We start from the raw sequence: 17764 nt of genomic DNA on the forward strand, positions 1-17764 counted from the left end.
ATCTGTGGAGCAGAAGACGCTGTCCTCGCATAGGTTCTCTGCTGCTGGAGGGCCATTATCTCAGTGAAAGTCGCCCTTTGTACTGCCATGCGCTTGTTGATCTTCCAAGGAAGAGGGTGCCGGGCAACTTGCACACTCCAGAATGCAGGAGTACATGCTGAGGGATGCCCCGAGACTCAGTGCAGACAATTCTCTGGGGGGAGGACCACAGTCCAGGGTCCTTCCACTACTGCACATGGAAGGGTAGAGTTGGATGGGGAAACTTCTTGAACAATGAAAAGCGTGCATCACACACAGGGACCATACGAGTGGCATGGTTCTATGTTTACTTCTCTGTTACTTATTCATTTATTGAAATACAGCCTTTGCAGCCCTTCAAGCCACAGTCCTGATTTAATCCTCGTTTAATCACAGGACAACTTACACTAATTAATCTGCCAACTGTTACGCCGTTGGACTGTGGGAGGAAACTGCAGCACTCAGAAAACCCACGCGGTTACCAGGAGAACGTGCAAACTTCTTACAGGCAGTGGCAGGAATTAACCCGGGTTGCCTGTACTGTAAAGCACTGTGCTAACCACTATACTACCTGCTGCCCCTTAGCTTATCACGAAAAGTTTAGCGCGCTGATAGATGTTTTTGCACTGTACTTTCCTTTGTATATAGAGTATTTTTCTATTATGAATAAAGTTTATTTTTGTAGAAAAGAAAACCTCTTCAGAGTTTAGAGGACCACAAGATAAGCTTTCAGAGACATAATGTTATAAAGGAGCTTGAGAGGATTGAACCTAGAAAGATAATTATTCTGGCTGAGACTAAAGATCAGATCCTGAAATATAGAGACGTTTCTTCAGATAAAACACAGTGAATCTTTGGAATTCTTTACCCAACAGGGGAGTGGGTGCTCAACTGCTGAATGTGCTCGGGACCCAGAGTAATGGATTTTTGGATGTTCATGGGATGCAGGAATCTGGAGACAATGGAGGAAGTTGGCATTGAGGTAGATGATCAGCCGGGATTTTATGCAATGATGGAGCTCCTGCTCCCATTATTTACTTAATATTTTTCTCACAACAAAGGAGGCCATTCTGACAATTAACTTCACGCTGCCACTTAGCACAATCCCTCTTCCCCCAGTGGAAGTTTCCTGTCACTTACTCCCTCTCAGATGCCATCAAACACTTACAATTCTCCTATCACCTACCTACACTTGTGAACACATGCAGCCGATTAACCAACCAACCAACCAGAAAGAACGTCTTTAGGATGTGGAAGGAAACCAAAGCACCCAGTGGAAACACGTGTGGTAATAGGGAGAGACTGCAAACTCCACTCAGAGAGCGTGCAAACCCCACACAGTGTTTAAAAGATTCTTGTATGAAAAGAGGCTCTCTTCATGAATAATTGTTTCAGAAGATGTTTTTGTTTGTTCACAAAGGCAACAGAATAATATTGATTATAACCCTGACATGCAGTATTTTAGAATATAACACTGAAATACAATACTCTAGGACAGTAATTCTTCTGGCATTATTGCCAGTTGAATTAAAAATGAGTTATGTGACTGGTTTTCCTTTCACGTCACTTAAGCAAGGAATAGTGAACAGAAGCAAAACGTTTCTCCTGCCTCCTCGATTCAGCCCTCACAACCTTGCAACAGCTTTTTCTTGGCAGCAGGGTATCTTTGGAGTATTTCCTGGCTGCCTCAGGAATCCAGTTAGATGTGCCCAAAACAGTATGCAAACTGGTTAGTCTAGAAAGAAGTAGTTTGGAAAGGATCAGCGTGGTTTTTATAATATAAAATTGGGGCATTACGAAAAGATTCAGTGCACATTAGGAGAGATCCACTGTTCATTATTGAAGTAGAACTGATAGATTGTCTACTTACCGGGCAGCTCTCACTGTTATCTGGCCGATGTGGGAGAATGAATGATCTTACACTCAAAGGGCCAACACAAGACAGGGGGGTCTGTGCAGTGTTGTTGCAGTTGGTAAGGATTACATAAAAGTGAGTTGGAATGGGGATGCTTGTGTCATTTACATGCCTAGAAAAATAACATGGAAATTCATTAAAAGGTTAAGATTTTATATCAGTATCAGAGCCCTCATTTAGTAATGACATTTGATCGGATTACCCAAAGCTATCTTTGCCTGAACTTCCCACCCCCAGATTTGTACATTTAGTCTCGTTGGCCCTCGCATTCTGCAAGCTGAATCATGAGGACACAAACAGTCAGTGAACAGTCCAGATAAGGCCCTGTCTAGAATGTTTCTGCTGAAAGCTTCTGAAACTAGTGCAGGGCTTATCAGTTGTCAGTGTATTTTTTTTCAATATTACTATACATTGCATTTCAAAACATTCAAACCATTCTCAATAGAATAAATTTAGAATGAAGATGAGGAGCAATTTCTCCAACGAGAGAGTGGTGAGTCTGTGGTTTTGCTACCACAGGCAGTGGTGGAAGCCAAGTCATTGGGTACATTTAAGGCAAAAGTTGATTGATTCTTGATTAGTCAAGGCATTGAAGATACAGAGAGGGGGCAGGAGATGGGGATTGAGAAGGAAATGGATCAGCCATGATGAAATGGTGGAGCAGATTCATTGAGCCAAATGGCCTGTTCTGCTCCTGTATCTTATAGCTTTACGATCTTAAATAGATTAAACACTAATTAAAAACACACATAGTTTATGGCAAGATCATTTGATGTACAGAGGGAACTTGAGGTCCAAGTCCATTGCTCCCTGTAAGTGACTGCACTAGTTGATAGGAAGGTAAACAAGATATCTGGTGTGCTTGAGCCATTGAGTTAAAGAGTCAGGAAGTTACATTGCAGTTTTATAAAACTCTGGTTAGGACATAGCTGGAGTATTAGGATTTGTATGTTTTATATATAATATATGGAGGCTTCGCAGAGGATACTGAAGAGGTTTATCAGGACACTGCCTGGATTAGAGGGCATGTGCTATAAAGAGAGGTTCTTCAAACGAGGATTTCTCTGAAGCTACTAAGGCTGTGGGAAGATCTGATAGAATCCTTTAAGATTATGAGAAGCAGTGAGTAGACAGCTGATAGCACTTAATATAACAGGCCATATATTTACAGCGAGGGGGGAAGTTCAAAGGAAATGTGTGGGTTCTTTACACAGAGAGTGAGATGCTGGAAATCTTGAGGAACACAAAAAAATACTGGAAGAACACAGCAAATCAGGCAGTATCTATGGAAGGAAATAAACAGTTGATGTTTTGAGGCATTTAAGAGGCCTGTTAGATAGGTTCATGTACCTATCTAACGGATGTGGAGATGTGGACTTTGTGCAGGCAAAGTTGGGTTAATTAATTAGGCATCATTAGCTTAATTACCTTTTTTCACCATTTCAGAATCGGTTTAATATCACCAGCATATGTTATGAAATCTATTAACTTTGTGGCAGCAGTACAATTCAATACATGATAAATATAGAAAAAAAACTGAATTATAGTAAGTATATGTATGTATATTAAATAGCTAAGTTAGAATAAGTAGTGTAAAAATAGAAGAAAATAAAAAGAAGTAGTGAGGTAGTGTTCACGGGTTCAATGTCCATTTAGGAATCGGATGGCAGAGTTTTTGAATCACTGAGTAAGTGCGTTCAGGCCTCTGTACCTCCTACCTGATGGTAACAGTGAGAAGAGGGCATGCCCTGGGTGATGGGGGTCCTTACTTACTCAATGTAACTATTTAATATATATTTATACTGTAATACACATTGTTTCTATTATCATGTATTGTACTGTACTGCTGCCACAAATTTAACACATTTCATGAGATATGCCGGTGATATTAAACCTGATACTGATTCTGAATTTATTTGGTACAGCATTGTGGACTGAAGGGCATATTACTGTGATGTATAGTTCTATGCTTTTGGTTCTATGTTCTTTGTTAATAATGTTAACTCCAACAATTAGAAAATAATAATTTTCTTTCCCTCGCCTCAACTATAATAGCAATATTCTTTCCCCTACTGTATCAGACTGGAGGACTTGAGGACAGTTTTCCCAAAGTAAATGCGGGGCCACATCAGCAAGAGTCTACACTGCCTGACTCCATTTGGAGGCTGCAATCAGTTGTTAAGGCAGTTAAGTTCAGAATTCTTGAGCTTATGTCAGGGACTTGAACCATGCCAATAGTAATGATGAGAAACACTAGTATTATGTGGGACTGCTCCCAAGATTGGTAACTTGGGCCAAATGGCAACATTTGTACAGCTATTTGCTATTGAGCAAGGCATATAGAGAAATAGATGTTTCATGATGTTGCTTTCTTTAGCAAGATTCAGGCTGCATAAAGACAGAAAGTACTGGAACTATTCAGCAGATCAGGCTGTGAAAAGAAGGATTAATGTTTCAGCTCTAAGAACCTTTGTTAGAACTGGGAAAGAGATACAAGGAACTTTTGTGTCCTGTTTCAGGGTTTCCACCCAAAACTTGAACAGTCCGTTTCTCTCCGTCTCCTGAGTTCCTCCAGTACTTTGTGTGTTGCTCCAGTAGAGCTACTAGGACTTGATGTTTCAATCCCAATGATAAAGTCGGCACTCTCGATGTTGGCAGTAGGCTTGGAGTGGTGACGAGGAGGGTAGCTGCTTCATCGGGGTCATCAGGTGGGCACCCTCCTTCTTTGACGTTTCGTTGATAAGCCCACAACGTCTCCAGAGGGCTCAACGGTGCTACCTGGTGTCCCAGATACACCCCCCTCAGTTCCGTACCCTCCTGTCTTCATCTTGCAGCCCAGTTGTTGTCTTTCCTTTTAATCCAAATCCAATTGCAGTTTTCCTCTGCTGCATTTGACAAGGACTTGATTGCTTGTTGGAGGGAGACACCCCTCACCCCCACCTTCTTCAATAGACTGGTCGTAGATGTAGCAATGAATCCCCTGCATCCCACTTCTACAGGGAAAATCTTGGTCTTCCAGACGTTCTGAGCAGCTTCAGTTGCCAGTTCAGAGTACTTGGTCTTTTTCTTCTCATAAGCTTCTTCAACACCATCTTCCCATGGTACTGTCAATTCCACAACATATACCAGCTTGGCTATTGTGGACCACAGGACTATGTCTGGCCGGAGTGTTGTAGCTGCAATGTCTGGGGGAAACACAAGCTTCTTCTCCAAGTCCAAGTCCATTTTCCAATCCCGAGCAACATGCAGAATGCTTATATCCTTTGATGTTACTTGGTGCTCTGGAGGTTGGCCTGCTGGTACAAATCGTGTAATGTGGATATTTCCAGCTGATGTTTGTGGGAGAGCGTTTATGGTGGTTTGCCTCTGTTCCAAGATCGATGCCAGCTGTCTGAAAACTTGGTTATGCCACCAAGTATACCGCCCCTGGTTGAGGCTCATGGTGCATCCTGTTAAAATGTGCCTTAGTGATCCAGGTGCTTGACAAAGAGAGTAAGTGGGGTCTTCTCCCCACCACTGGGTCAGGTTTTGAGGTGTTGGTAGGAGGTCATCAGTGGCTCTGATGACAAAACTTAGCTAAGACCCCTCCATCTCCCAGATGTCATGCCAACTGAGTTTCCTCTTTTCCAGGCTCTCCCAATTAGTTCATTGGCCCTGCTTGGCCATTGAAACAGCTCTGGCGTGTCGCTCTGCCTCCTCCTGTCTCCTCACCTCCTTCACCACGAGCCGTCTCTTCTGCACTGATGTTGCCTTGTGCCATTGAGGAGCCTTCCACATCCCTGAAGTGAAGAGCAGACCTAGCACTCTGAACGGCTTCAGATGGGGTCCACTTCCTCCCCGTTGCCACACGGGGAGGGGGGGGGGGGGGCCGCTGTTCGAATAGCAGTATCTTCAGATTCAGTGAGCATAATGACCAACCTTGCTTTGGTGCATTTGTATTCTTCCATAACACTTGTAATTGGTAATTCCAATTTGCCATTCCTGTACAGACCAACAGGACTTAAGCATCGTGGAAGTCCAAGCCACTGTTTGACATGTGTGCTGATCACTCTTTCGAGCTTTTCCACCTTGTTGATGGGGATTTCATACATTGCTAAAGGCCACGTAAGTCTTGGGAGTATGCCGAACTGGGAGCACCACAGCTTGAGTTTTCCTGGCAGCCAGGTGTTGTTGATGCGAGCTATATACGTGATGGCATCTGCAGCCCCTTGTGTCTCCTTGTAACATGCAAGGAGGATGGGAGGACGTGATCACTAGTGTGAACAGAGGGTTAAACTGGAAACAAGATTACCTGGTAAAAGTGAAGAGTCGAGAGTGAGAACAGATGAAATAAAAACACAGATGTGGTTTTGTGGAAGTGGTTTTTGGTCAATGATAAAAATATTTTTAAATTAATTTCTCCTCCCACAGGTATGACCTGACCTGTTGAATATTTCAAGGTTTTTATCATTTTTAATTATTTTTAATTTATAAAGCCTTTTTATTTCAGATTTCCAGCATCTACAGGTTTTTAAATCTCATTCATTTTTTAAGATCTTTATTTGGATATACTGTTGATTATCAGAATCATAAGCAATTCTCATGATTTGAAATGTAACAGCATTTCTCCTCACTGTGGCATTATTCCAAACATTTAATTTGCTTTTTCTAGAGACTTGCGATCTCTAGAATCTTTTATCTGAAGCCTCTATTTATCCAAGGTTATTTTCTCCAATGTAAGGGAAAGATGAGGGGGAATTAATACTTGCATAAGGAAAAGAATAGACAGGGAAAATTATGGTGTGAGATAACAGAATGTTGCAGCACAAAGTGACTTGCTCTCTATCCTCTATCCCTGAGAGCAGCAGAGACAGAATATATTCAAGGTGCGGATTAACAAGTATTGGAACTGCGTGGCACAATATCCAATACAACACACACAAAATGCTGGAGGAACTCTGCAGGTCAGGCAGCGTCTATGGAAATGAATGAACAGTCACTGTTTCGGGACAAGACCCTTCTTCAGGACTGGAAAGGAAAGGGGAAGGTGACAGAATAAAGGGGTGGGGGGGGCAGGGAAGGAGAATTAGCTAGAATGCAATAGGTGAAGCCCGGTGAGTAGGAAAGGTAAAGGGCCGGAGAAGAAATATGATAGGAGAAGTGAGCGATTAATTAGAGAAATGGAAGGAGGAGGGGACCCAGACGGAGGTGATAGCTGGGTGAGAAGAGGTATGTGGCCAGAGTGGGTAAAGGGGGGGGGGGGATTATCTTAACTGGAAGAAGAAATTGATATTTATTCCATTGGAAGTTTGGAGACTATCCAGAGAGAATATAAGGTGTATATAAGGAATATAAGATGCCTCATCATGGCACAAGATGAACTGACTTGTTGGAATGGGAATGGGATTTGCAATTAAAATGTTTGGAAACCGGGAAGATCTGTTTTTGGCGGGTGGAGCAGAGGTTATCAATGGAGCACTCCCCCAATTTATGACGGGTCTCACCAACGTAGGAGGGGCTGCATCAAGAGCACTGGACACATTAGACAGAAGATTTGCAGTAAAATGTTGCCTCACCTGGAAGGACTGTTTGGGGCACAAAATGGAGATGAATTGGCAGGTGTAGCACCTTGGCCACTTGCAGTGATAAAAGGGAAGATGCTACGAGGAAGATTAGTGGGGAGGGAAGAATGGACAAGGGAATCATGAATCGATCCCTGCAAAGAGTTCAATTCAATTTCACTTGCCCCATCACTCAGCTGTTCCCACAATCTGTGGCCTCGCTTTCAAGGACTCTGCATCTCATGTTCTCAATACTTCCTGCTTTTTTTCTCTTTTGTATTTGCACAGTTTGTTGTCTTATGCAGATTGGTTGTTTGTCCTCCCTGAGTACGCCTGCGAGAAAGCAAATCTCTGGGTTGTACGTGGTGACTTGTATGTACTTTGAAAAGAAATGTACCTTGAACTTCGAGTCAATGGGTTTTGGAGTAGTGGGAGAGTGGCACTGAGACCAAGACTGGATCATCACTGTTGAATGGTAGAGCAGGACAAAGAAGCCATCTGGTCATTGCCTGCTTCTATTTATTTCATTCTTCTAAAATGTATTCTCAGAAACCATCATGGCAATATTTTGAAATCAGGTGTCTTCTGTCTTCCTATTGTTGGCTCTATTTTATTTTACATTATGAAAGCCATCTGGGTGTTGGAGTGGAGATACATCTCTACCGAAGGAGGTGTAAGACATTCCTTTCTCTGACAGACTGCAGATCACCATCGAGCAAGTTGTATTGCCTGCTTAGCCCCACCCCGCCGATCAGGGTCAGGGTCGTGAAGCCATGGGAGCAGGTGGTGGATGGTCGTATGAGCAGCTGGTGCATATCACAAGCCCTGGTAATGCGACCATTGATTTAAAGGAGGGAATGCTTCCAAATCAGCCACATTCTATTACTGATGAAGCTGACAATTTTCCAGACTTAATGGTAAATACATATCCAGAATATAATATACTTTTATCTATACTTAAATAAATTTCAAATCGTGAGATTATCCTTTCCATAAACCGGGTTTCACTTTCAAAATTTCTTAATTATGCTCTCAAAATGGTGACCAAAATTGACTCCTTGTGTCAAACAGAACAAAATACAAAATGAATGCTTCTTACTTACATTTTAATTTCCTCTGGTGTATCAAAGTGTCCATCGTAATTATAATCAAACACTGGCCCACTCATCACATTGACACCATTCCTCGCTGCAGCCTCCTTCAGCAACATAGTATCATGGAGGTAATGCCATATCTCTGTAAAGCATCAGATAGATGGAAGTTGGTCATTTTGATATTTATTATAGGAAAAGTTCTGTTCAATATTTATGTAGAAACATTTCCACAACGTTCCTCTTAAATCCCATGACACAGAAACAGCTTTCCAAAGAGGCTTCTTGTAAGCTTTTTACTTTTTTTCGCTAGTTCTTTGAAAGAAATTACTTCTGTAAGGTTCTTCTTTAGCACCTGGTACCAAGTTTTTTGATCCTGTGCATCTCTGATATGCGTTTCAAGATTTCTTGAGTCTGAAGGGAGGTACTGAGGCCAATGTCTTGAAACTTTTGATTAGTTTTGAAGGGATGATGGTTTGAATGCTGAGCTGTAGTCAATAAAGAGCATCTTGATGTATCCTTAATTGCTGTCCAGATATTCCAGGGTTGAGTGAAGGGCCAATGAGATGACATCTGTGGTGGACCTGTTGCACCAGTAGGCAAATTGGAGAGGATCCCAGTTGCTTCTCAAGTAGGAGCTGAAATGTTTCAAACCCAACCTTTCATTACTCTGGATGTAAGTGACACTGGATGATGGTCATTGAGACAGGTTATTACATCCTTCTCAGGCACTGGTAGAGGTGAAATCTGCTTGAAGCAGGTAGGTGCCTCAGACTGCGGAAGCGAGTGGTTAAAGATCTCAGAGAACATTCCAACTAGTTGATCAGCACAGGCCTTTAGTACTTGGCCAGGTACCCCATCTTGGCCAGATGCTTCTCGTGAGTTCACCCTCCTGAAGGCTGATCACAGATCGGCCTCAGAGACTGAAATCACAGGATCATCAGGAGTTATGGGAGTTTGTGCTGGTTCCTCCATGTTTTGACCATCAAAGCGAGCTTAGAAGGCATTGAGCTCATCTGGGACCAAAGCCCTGTTGTCAACTATGTCACTCAATTTTACTTTATAAGAGGTAATAGTATCTGGATTTGCAATTGGCTTTCCAGAGATCATACTGGAAACTCTTGTGACTATCTTGCTCACCAGACTTGAATGCCTCCGATCTAGCTCTGAGCAGATTACACATCTCATAGTTCATGCGGAGCTTCAAGGTTGAGGAAGCCATTTATTCCATCATCAAAATCATTGCTATACAGCATAAAAAGAAGTGGTCCCAACACTGACCCCTGCAGAACACCAGTCACTGGCAACCAACCAGAAAAGGATCCTCTTATTCCCACTCGCTGCCTCCTACTGATCAGCCAATGCTCTAACCATGCCAGTAACTTTCCTATAACACCATGGGCTCCTAACTTGGTAAGCAATCTCATGTGTGGCACCTTGTCCAAGACCTTCTGAAAGTCCAAATATACAACATCCACTACACCCCTTTTACCTATCCTACCTGTAACCTCCTCTTATTTTTCAGTCTCCTCTATTTTCTAGTTTATTCTTATTTTTCATCTGTTCTAAATTCCCTTTTTGAAATGTACTCACCACATGGTTCAACTACATTGTCTGTTTCTTGATGTTTCTACTTAAGAGTATCCCCATGTATGCTAATTTATACTGTTCCATTGAATCTCGATCGTTTAACGTCATGTCCAGTACACAAGTGTAAAGGAGAACAATATCATTGATATTCTAGATCTGATGCAGTACAAAAAGCACACAATAATAATAATAAAACACAATAAATATAAGATAGCTTACATACAGTGATTGCATTTCCATAAAGAGAGGCTGGACACAGGAATATCTGTACATAAGGTGACTGACAGGAAATGATAAAGTGGTGGTGGTCAGGGGTGAGTTCAGGGGTGGAGGTGTTGATCAGCCTTACTGCTTGGAGAAAGTAACTGTGTTTGTGTCTGGTGGTCTGTAGCCTCCTCTGTGATGGGGGTGAGACAAACAGTTCAAGAGCTGTGTGGGTGGGATCCTATCTTCCAGCTTGCCTGTCTGCCACAGTGTAGTTTCCACACTGTGCAACGAAGCATGTTCTCTACTGCGCGTCAGTAGAATGACACAAGTATTTTTGAGCATAGTCCAGTCTCCTCAGGAAGTAGAGGCATTGGTGAGTTTTTTGATTGTGTTGAAGGTGTTCTGGGACCATGAGAGATTCTGCAAGATGTGCACCCCCAGGAGTTTGAAACTGCTGTGTCGCCAATGTACAGAGGGGTGTGAGTCGTACCAGTGCTCCTGAAGTTGATAATCCTCTCTTTTCTCTTGTTGACATTGAGGAGGAGTTATTTGCTTTGAGCCTTTCCACCTCTCCTCTGTAGGCCGTCTCATTGGTGTTGGTGATGAGCCCCACCACTGTTGAGTCATCGGTGAACTAGAGTTACATACATTGGCTGTGCAGTCGCGTGTGAGCAGAGTGTACAGCAAGGGGCTCATCACACAGCCCTGGTGGGGGGTGGGGGGTGGGGGGTGGCACCTCTGTTGGGGATGATGGCGAGGGTGGAGTGGTTGTGCATCCTGACTATATGAGGACTGTTGATTAGGAAGTCCAGCACCCAGCTGCACAGTGGTGTATTTAGACCAAGGAGTAGGGGTTTGTTCACCTAGGTTTATGGGACAATAGTGCTGAAGGCTGAACTGAAATCCTGAAATAGCATTCTGACAAGTGTCCTTGTTTTCAAGGTGTGTCAGGGCCAGGTGCATGACAAATACTGTAGTTGCAGGCCTCCGTTAGTCTCGATAGACCATGGATTTGCGCCTTAGAAAGTTTCCAGGGCGCAAGCCTGGGCAGGGTTTTTTTTATGGAAGACCGGCAGTTGCCCAAGCTGCAAGTCTCCCCTCTCCACGACACCGATGCTGTCCAAGGGAAGGGCGTTAGTTGACAGATACTACGGTACTCTTGGTAAGCATTTCAGCGAATGTGACGCAAATGGAGTTTGTCATCAATATAGTTCAGATTTTTACTGGTTTCCAGAACTTTATTGCAGTGTTCCAAAATTTTAAATCTTGCCTTACACAATTTGAGTCTTCCTGACAATACTGCAAACTGATAAACAAACCAACGTTTTGTTAGATTTAACCAAAATCTTAGAAAAACATAAAATATATAGTTTAATTAATGATAAATTATGAGTTTAGAAGAGTACGAAATTAAGTCAGCAATATTTCATGGCCCTGTGTTCTAAAACATTCTGGTAATAAATTAATTTAGAAAGATTTCATCTGGTGCCAAGATCGGTCCATAGTGAACACCATTTCACTATGCTCATCTTTGGAGCATCTGGACAATAAAGGCACCCATGTTAAACTCCAAAACTCAGCCTTCAATACAATCATTCCTAGCAAAATCATTTTGAAGCTCCTACATATGGGATAAAACAACTCCATTTGTGACTGAATCCTTGACTTCCTGACCAAAAGACAGCAATTACTAAGGAACGACTGGGTGGAGGTCGGATACCAGTGGTGTGCCTCAGGGATCTGTTCTGGGACCCTTACTCTTCGTGATTTTTATAAATGACCTGGATGAGGAAGCGGAGGGATGGGTTAGTAAGTTTGCTGATGACACAAAGGTTGGAGGTGTTGTGGATAGTGTGGAGGGCTGTCAGAGATTACAGCGGGACATTGATAGGATGCAAAACTGGGCTGAGAAGTGGCAAATGGAGTTCAACCCAGATAAGTGTGAAGTGGTTCATTTTGGTAGGTCAAATATGATGGCAGAATATAGTATTAATGGTAAGACTCTTGGCAGTGTGGAGGATCAGAGGGATTTTGGGGTTCGAGTCCATAGGATGCTCAAAGCAGCTGCGCAGGTTGACTCTGTAGTTAAGAAGGCATACAGTGTATTGGTCTTCATTAATCGTGGAATTGAATTTCGGAGCTGAGAGGTAATGTTGCAGCTATATAGGACCCTGGTCAGGTCCCAGTTGGAGTACTGCGCTCAGTTCTGATTGCCTCACTACAGGAAGGATGTGGAAACCATAGAAAGGGTGCAGAGGAGATTTACAAGGATGTTGCCTGGATTGGGGAGCATGCCTTATGAAAACAGGTTGAGCGAACTCGGCCGTTTCTCCTTGGAGTGACGGAGGATGAGAGGTGACCTGATAGAGGTGTTTAAGATGATGAGAGGCATTGATTGTGTGGATAGTCAGAAGCTTTTCCCCAGGGCTGAAATGGTTGCCACAAGAGGACACAGATTTAAGGTGCTGGGGAATAGGTACAGAGGAGATGTCAGGGGTAGTTTTTTTACTCAGAGAGTGGTGAGTGTGTGGAATGGGCTGCCAGCAATGGTGGTGGAGGTGGATACGATAGGGTCTTTTAAGAGACTTTTGGATAGGTACATGGAACTTAGAAAAATAGAGGGCTATAGGTAAGCCTAGTAATTTCTAAGGTAAGGACATGTTCAGCACAACTTTGTGGGTCGAAGGGCCTGTATTGTGCTGTAGGTTTTCTATGTTTCTAAAATCTTTGCTACAATAATCCTCAATAAAGTTGCATTCTCTGCCCACTACTCTGCTCTCTGTACACCCATGGCTGGGAGTCCAGATTCTGTTGTAACTCGTGGTGGACGAGCTCAAATAATGATGGGTCAGAATGCAGAAAGGAGACAAAAGAGCCCAGTGGCACAATGCCATGGCAACAACTGTTCCTCAAGGTGAGCAAAGGTGCTGGCCACTTGCCCTCAGGAAGGGAAGCAGTGAATGTAGTCCTGTTTATGAATGGTGCTGAGGTCAAGCAATTCGACAACTTCACGTTCCTAGGAGTAAACATCACAAATAGCCTGTTCTGGTTCAACTGTGTAAATACCATAGCCAAAGCAAACCTGAAGAAGCATCTCCACTTTCTTGGGAGGCTAAAGAAGCTTGGCACGTCCTGCTTGACCTTCACTAATTTTTATCAATGAACCTCAGAAAGCATCCTATCCGGATACACCTTGACAACTGCTCTGACAAAACCACAAGAAGCTACAGAGAGTTGTGGACACAGCTCAGCGCATCATGGGAATTAGCCTCCCCTCCGTCGAATCTGTCTACATTTCTCACTGGTTTGGCAAAGCAGCTTACGTTATCAAACACCCACCTACCCTAGACATTCTCTGTACTTTCTCTGTAACTGTAACATTATCTGTGGTATGTTATTGGTTTTTTTTTGTGCTACCTTAATGTGCTTAGGTTTTTTGAATGATCTGTATGGATAGCAAAACAAGTTTTTCACTGTAACTCAGTACATGTGATAACAATAAGCCTATTACCAACTGAAGTTTCTAAAATAGTCATCTCGTAGGTAAAGAGACAAGTTGGAGCCATTAAATCACAGTTACACAGGAAATAATAAATATTAATCACACTTACGTTTAAAAGCCTGATACATAGGCACAAGATTGCTGGTAATTAATGCATCATATTGTTGATTTCCTGTTACCATATCTGCAAAAATACCATTACATATTATTAAAGGGAAATAATATTCTGATCTGAATTCACATGAATCTGAACTATTTCATCAACTTGCCCCCATTACTTTACAGATTAATAAAAGCAAATGACAAAAGAAAATATTGTTTCACAAGGCTTGTCTTGGCCAGCAGACTTTTAGAGAAATGGAAGTTTGCCATCAATTCTTGTCATTGATTGCAACATTCACTCTCAGTCCATCACTGAATTATTCAAGTTGAAACCATCTTTCAAATCCAAACTTCAACAGAGTCTCTCGGCAGGACCACCTGTCAGAGGGCTTTTCCCCTAGGTAATGATTTACAAGTTGAAGAGCTGACCAACAGGGTAACTAGTTTTGAAAGTAGTAGGATGGTGTTCCCACTAACAGTGACTAATGAAGTTTAACTGAGATTCCTTTACATGGTCGGTGCTCTTTTCCGAAACCAAGCTAAAGTGAATTCACTTACTGGGAGGATAAAGAAACTCGTAGCCGATGCTTGAAGTTGTATTATAATATGAACACCGCTGGCTGGTAATTGCAGAGATTCGAGGATCAGCCCTTAGACAGTTGGGAATGACAGGCGGTAGAACAGACTGTCCCTGCTGGTGAAGTACAAGCAAAAGTTAAATAAAATAAAAGGTTTTAATGTGAACTTGCAATATGTTGGCCTGAGTTCAGCTCCTGAAACAATCAAATATTAACTTGCCAAACTGCACAGTCCAGATGAACTTCACAGTACTGTCAAGCATTTAGTGTCATATATTTGAATCATTTAATTATAGTTTAATCATCTTGCACATATATATTGTCATTCATAACAAACCAATTTATTGGGAAAGGAGCAGCAATTCACCAGTTTGCTGGCCTCCACAGATACTTAGAAAAACATTGGACTATTTACCTCACCAGCATTTGTCAACACCTTTGTTTTGGTCTATGACAGTGATGTCATCAGCAAACTTAAATATGGCATTGGAGCTGTGCTTATACTCACAGTATTAAGCTAGTAGAGCAGCGGGCTAAGTGCATAGCCTTGTCCAGAACAAGCTATCTAGTTCACCAAATCTGAGAAACAAGATGTTAAAATAAAAAGGCATCAAGGCTTTGGGAGTAGATGGGATTTTTGTTAAGGTTCTACTGCTTAGCTGGATAGGAACTTCAGACATAAATACACAAGTGCATCTCCTATAAGGTGTGAAGGTCATGTCAGGGGCAATGTAATTATTACTCTCTTCGTCTGGATGGATTCTCTCCAACTACAACACATCATTTTCATTGGGTATTAAGTCAAGAAATACGTAGGGAGCAGTAGTAATACTTTAGCATGGCCTTTTTGACTTCATTACAATCCTTTCACTCCATCAATCAGTAGTGATGGTGCAGAATCCTTCTCAAATGTCAATGTTCAAAAATATTTGTCTTCATTTTACAAATTCAATATGATGCCATGAAAATTAATCTCTGTGCGATCAGCTGTCAAATAAGGTTGTGTTATTCCCCCATTTCTTCTCTCATGACATAATACTACACCCCATTTTCAACAAACTACTGCTGGAATGGAAAATAGGACAAATAGAAATCTCTTCAGTTCACGTTAGCTTCACTTGAGAACCAAGATTGCCTCAACTTCAGTCAACAAACTACAGCAGGCAGATGACACATGCAGATATGCATATTTGGGAGCAAGCTTCAAGCCATCTTGACTTGTCCACTGGAGCATGCAAGCTGATGGGCTTACGACATACAAAATGAAGAACATCTACTGATCTCCCCAAACTTTATAACACTGCACTTCAACAGTAAAGGTCCACTATGAAATTATGTAAATATGGGCTACATCCCATGTCTGGGGAACCACCTCTAATTGACACCAAACATGGATGATCATAGTCACCACTATGTTCAATATGCTCATCTGAGGAAAACATATAGTTAAAGATCAAGACCTCAAACCCACCACAAAGATCATGATCCACTGGACAGATAGGATCACTGCCTTCCCTAGGTTTTTGAACCAGGGACTACCAACAGCAGGCATCTCAAGCACTGGAAAGACATGGCCATTACTGTCTGCAAAATCCTCTAAAAGCCTTGGCAGTGTATATAATCAGTATCAGTGTCTCTTCTAGTTAATATCCCCTAGCTGCGTCCCACTAATATTATTCATTGGGTTCAAATGACCAGCCCATGCTAATTGCAACACCAAACACCTTCACCATGCATTGTGTTCCAAGAAATGGCTAATGGAAATTGAAACCAATCCATAGATCTTCTCAAAGCATCTTGAAACGTCCTCACTGACTCATGAGAATCCCTGGTGCACGATGACTCAATATTCCAGGTTACAGAAATCCAGCATAAATATAAGTAGCAGCAAACCACCTGCCACATTGCCAGCTTCCCCAGAACCCACAGAACTGGAGAGGAAGTGAGTCAGCCTCAGCGCCACAAACCTATTTAAGAAGAAGAAACAACGACTGATAGGTTAGAATAAATCCATGAATTTCATAGAGACCAACATGCACCTCCTAGCAGTCAAGATTAGAGTAGATTTCTTAGCAGTACAATATAAATCTCCAATACACCCTCCTGCAGTAAAAGCTCCATGGCCTTTCTTTCTTGTGAGTTGAAGCAGAGAGTAACAAACTACCAAATGTCATATGAAAAACCTAAAACACAAGGTTATGTCATAATGTTGCTTATGTTAGTATTAATGTTGGAATCTCCCTAAGGATGTGGGAAAATTAATTTCTTTCAGTGGTTTTTGTTCCTGTTAGGATTACTTTAATGATACAAGGCTTTCAGTGCCATAGCACAAACACATCATTATTGGTCACTAAACCAGTACCACATCCCACACCTCGCCCATGCACCAGCATTCCAATGAGTTTTACTTGGGATTCTTTGGTTATTTCTGGTTGTTAGCACCTCTTATTTTTCAACTCACATTTTTCCAGTTTCTGTCTCTTTTTTTCCTTATTAATAGAACATCAATTCTCATTCCTGTTTACCTCTTCTCCTGGTCCCTCTGTGCCATACCTTTTCTCCTGTTTTATTTTTCAGTTGTTTTGATTCTCCTCCAGTTCCTTATCATTCTCCCACTGCCCCCCTTTCAATTACCCACCTTGTTTTCTTTCCTCACTCACTTTAATTTTTCAGTTCCTTTTTCAGTCGGCAAAATCCTGCATTTCCCAGTGGCCCAGGAATTACAGTGGTTCTGACGAATGCAAATACAGAAATTAACAAGTCCTGTCACCTCTAAAGGAAGTAATGTCCTTGAGAACTTTGTGTGCATTGGGTGCGTCTAAATAATTGGCCTTTCCTGTTGCAAAGCACATTGTGAACTTTAACAATACTTAATGACTTGTGCAAAATAAAACAACAAAACATAGTTCAGTCAGGATAATATTCTTAAATAGCAGATTGTGGAGTCTCATTAGTCTAGAAGAATATTCAAAAATTGTAAATTTATTTTATTGTCTTGTTATAGCTTTCTTAATTCATGGCATACTTCCCAGACATAATTTGCTTTCCATACAAGGATTAAAATGTTACAAATTTTGCTTTATGCTTCACTGTTTTTGAGACTTTTGTTATGTGATTGGTTGGTCAGCCAGACTGCAGGCCTTCCTTTTGTTGGCTATCAACTACCTACTGCATGAGGCATCAAACTGAAACCAGAGTCCTGTAAGAACACTGCTCCTGCT

General features: G+C 42.0%; 1 protein-coding gene and 1 long non-coding RNA gene across 2 annotated transcripts in view; one reads left to right on the top strand and one right to left on the bottom strand.

Moving 5' to 3' along the window:
• LOC140733651 (uncharacterized) overlaps positions 1–17764 on the top strand; it is a 53102-nt gene that overhangs the window by 25236 nt on the left and 10102 nt on the right. The window lies entirely within an intron of this gene.
• The window catches only part of LOC140733649 (ectonucleotide pyrophosphatase/phosphodiesterase family member 3-like), a 100511-nt gene that overhangs the window by 4669 nt on the left and 78078 nt on the right, over positions 1–17764 (bottom strand). Inside the window, exons 19-22 of the mRNA XM_073057263.1 lie at positions 14524–14659; positions 13973–14047; positions 8577–8709; positions 1889–2045 (exon numbers count right to left, since the gene is read on the bottom strand). Of these exons, the coding sequence (XP_072913364.1) occupies positions 1889–2045; positions 8577–8709; positions 13973–14047; positions 14524–14659 (501 nt within the window). The remainder of the gene's footprint in view (positions 1–1888; positions 2046–8576; positions 8710–13972; positions 14048–14523; positions 14660–17764) is intronic.

The sequence above is a fragment of the Hemitrygon akajei genome, chromosome 9, assembly GCF_048418815.1.
Source record: "Hemitrygon akajei chromosome 9, sHemAka1.3, whole genome shotgun sequence".
NCBI classification, from domain to species: Eukaryota; Metazoa; Chordata; class Chondrichthyes; order Myliobatiformes; family Dasyatidae; genus Hemitrygon; species Hemitrygon akajei.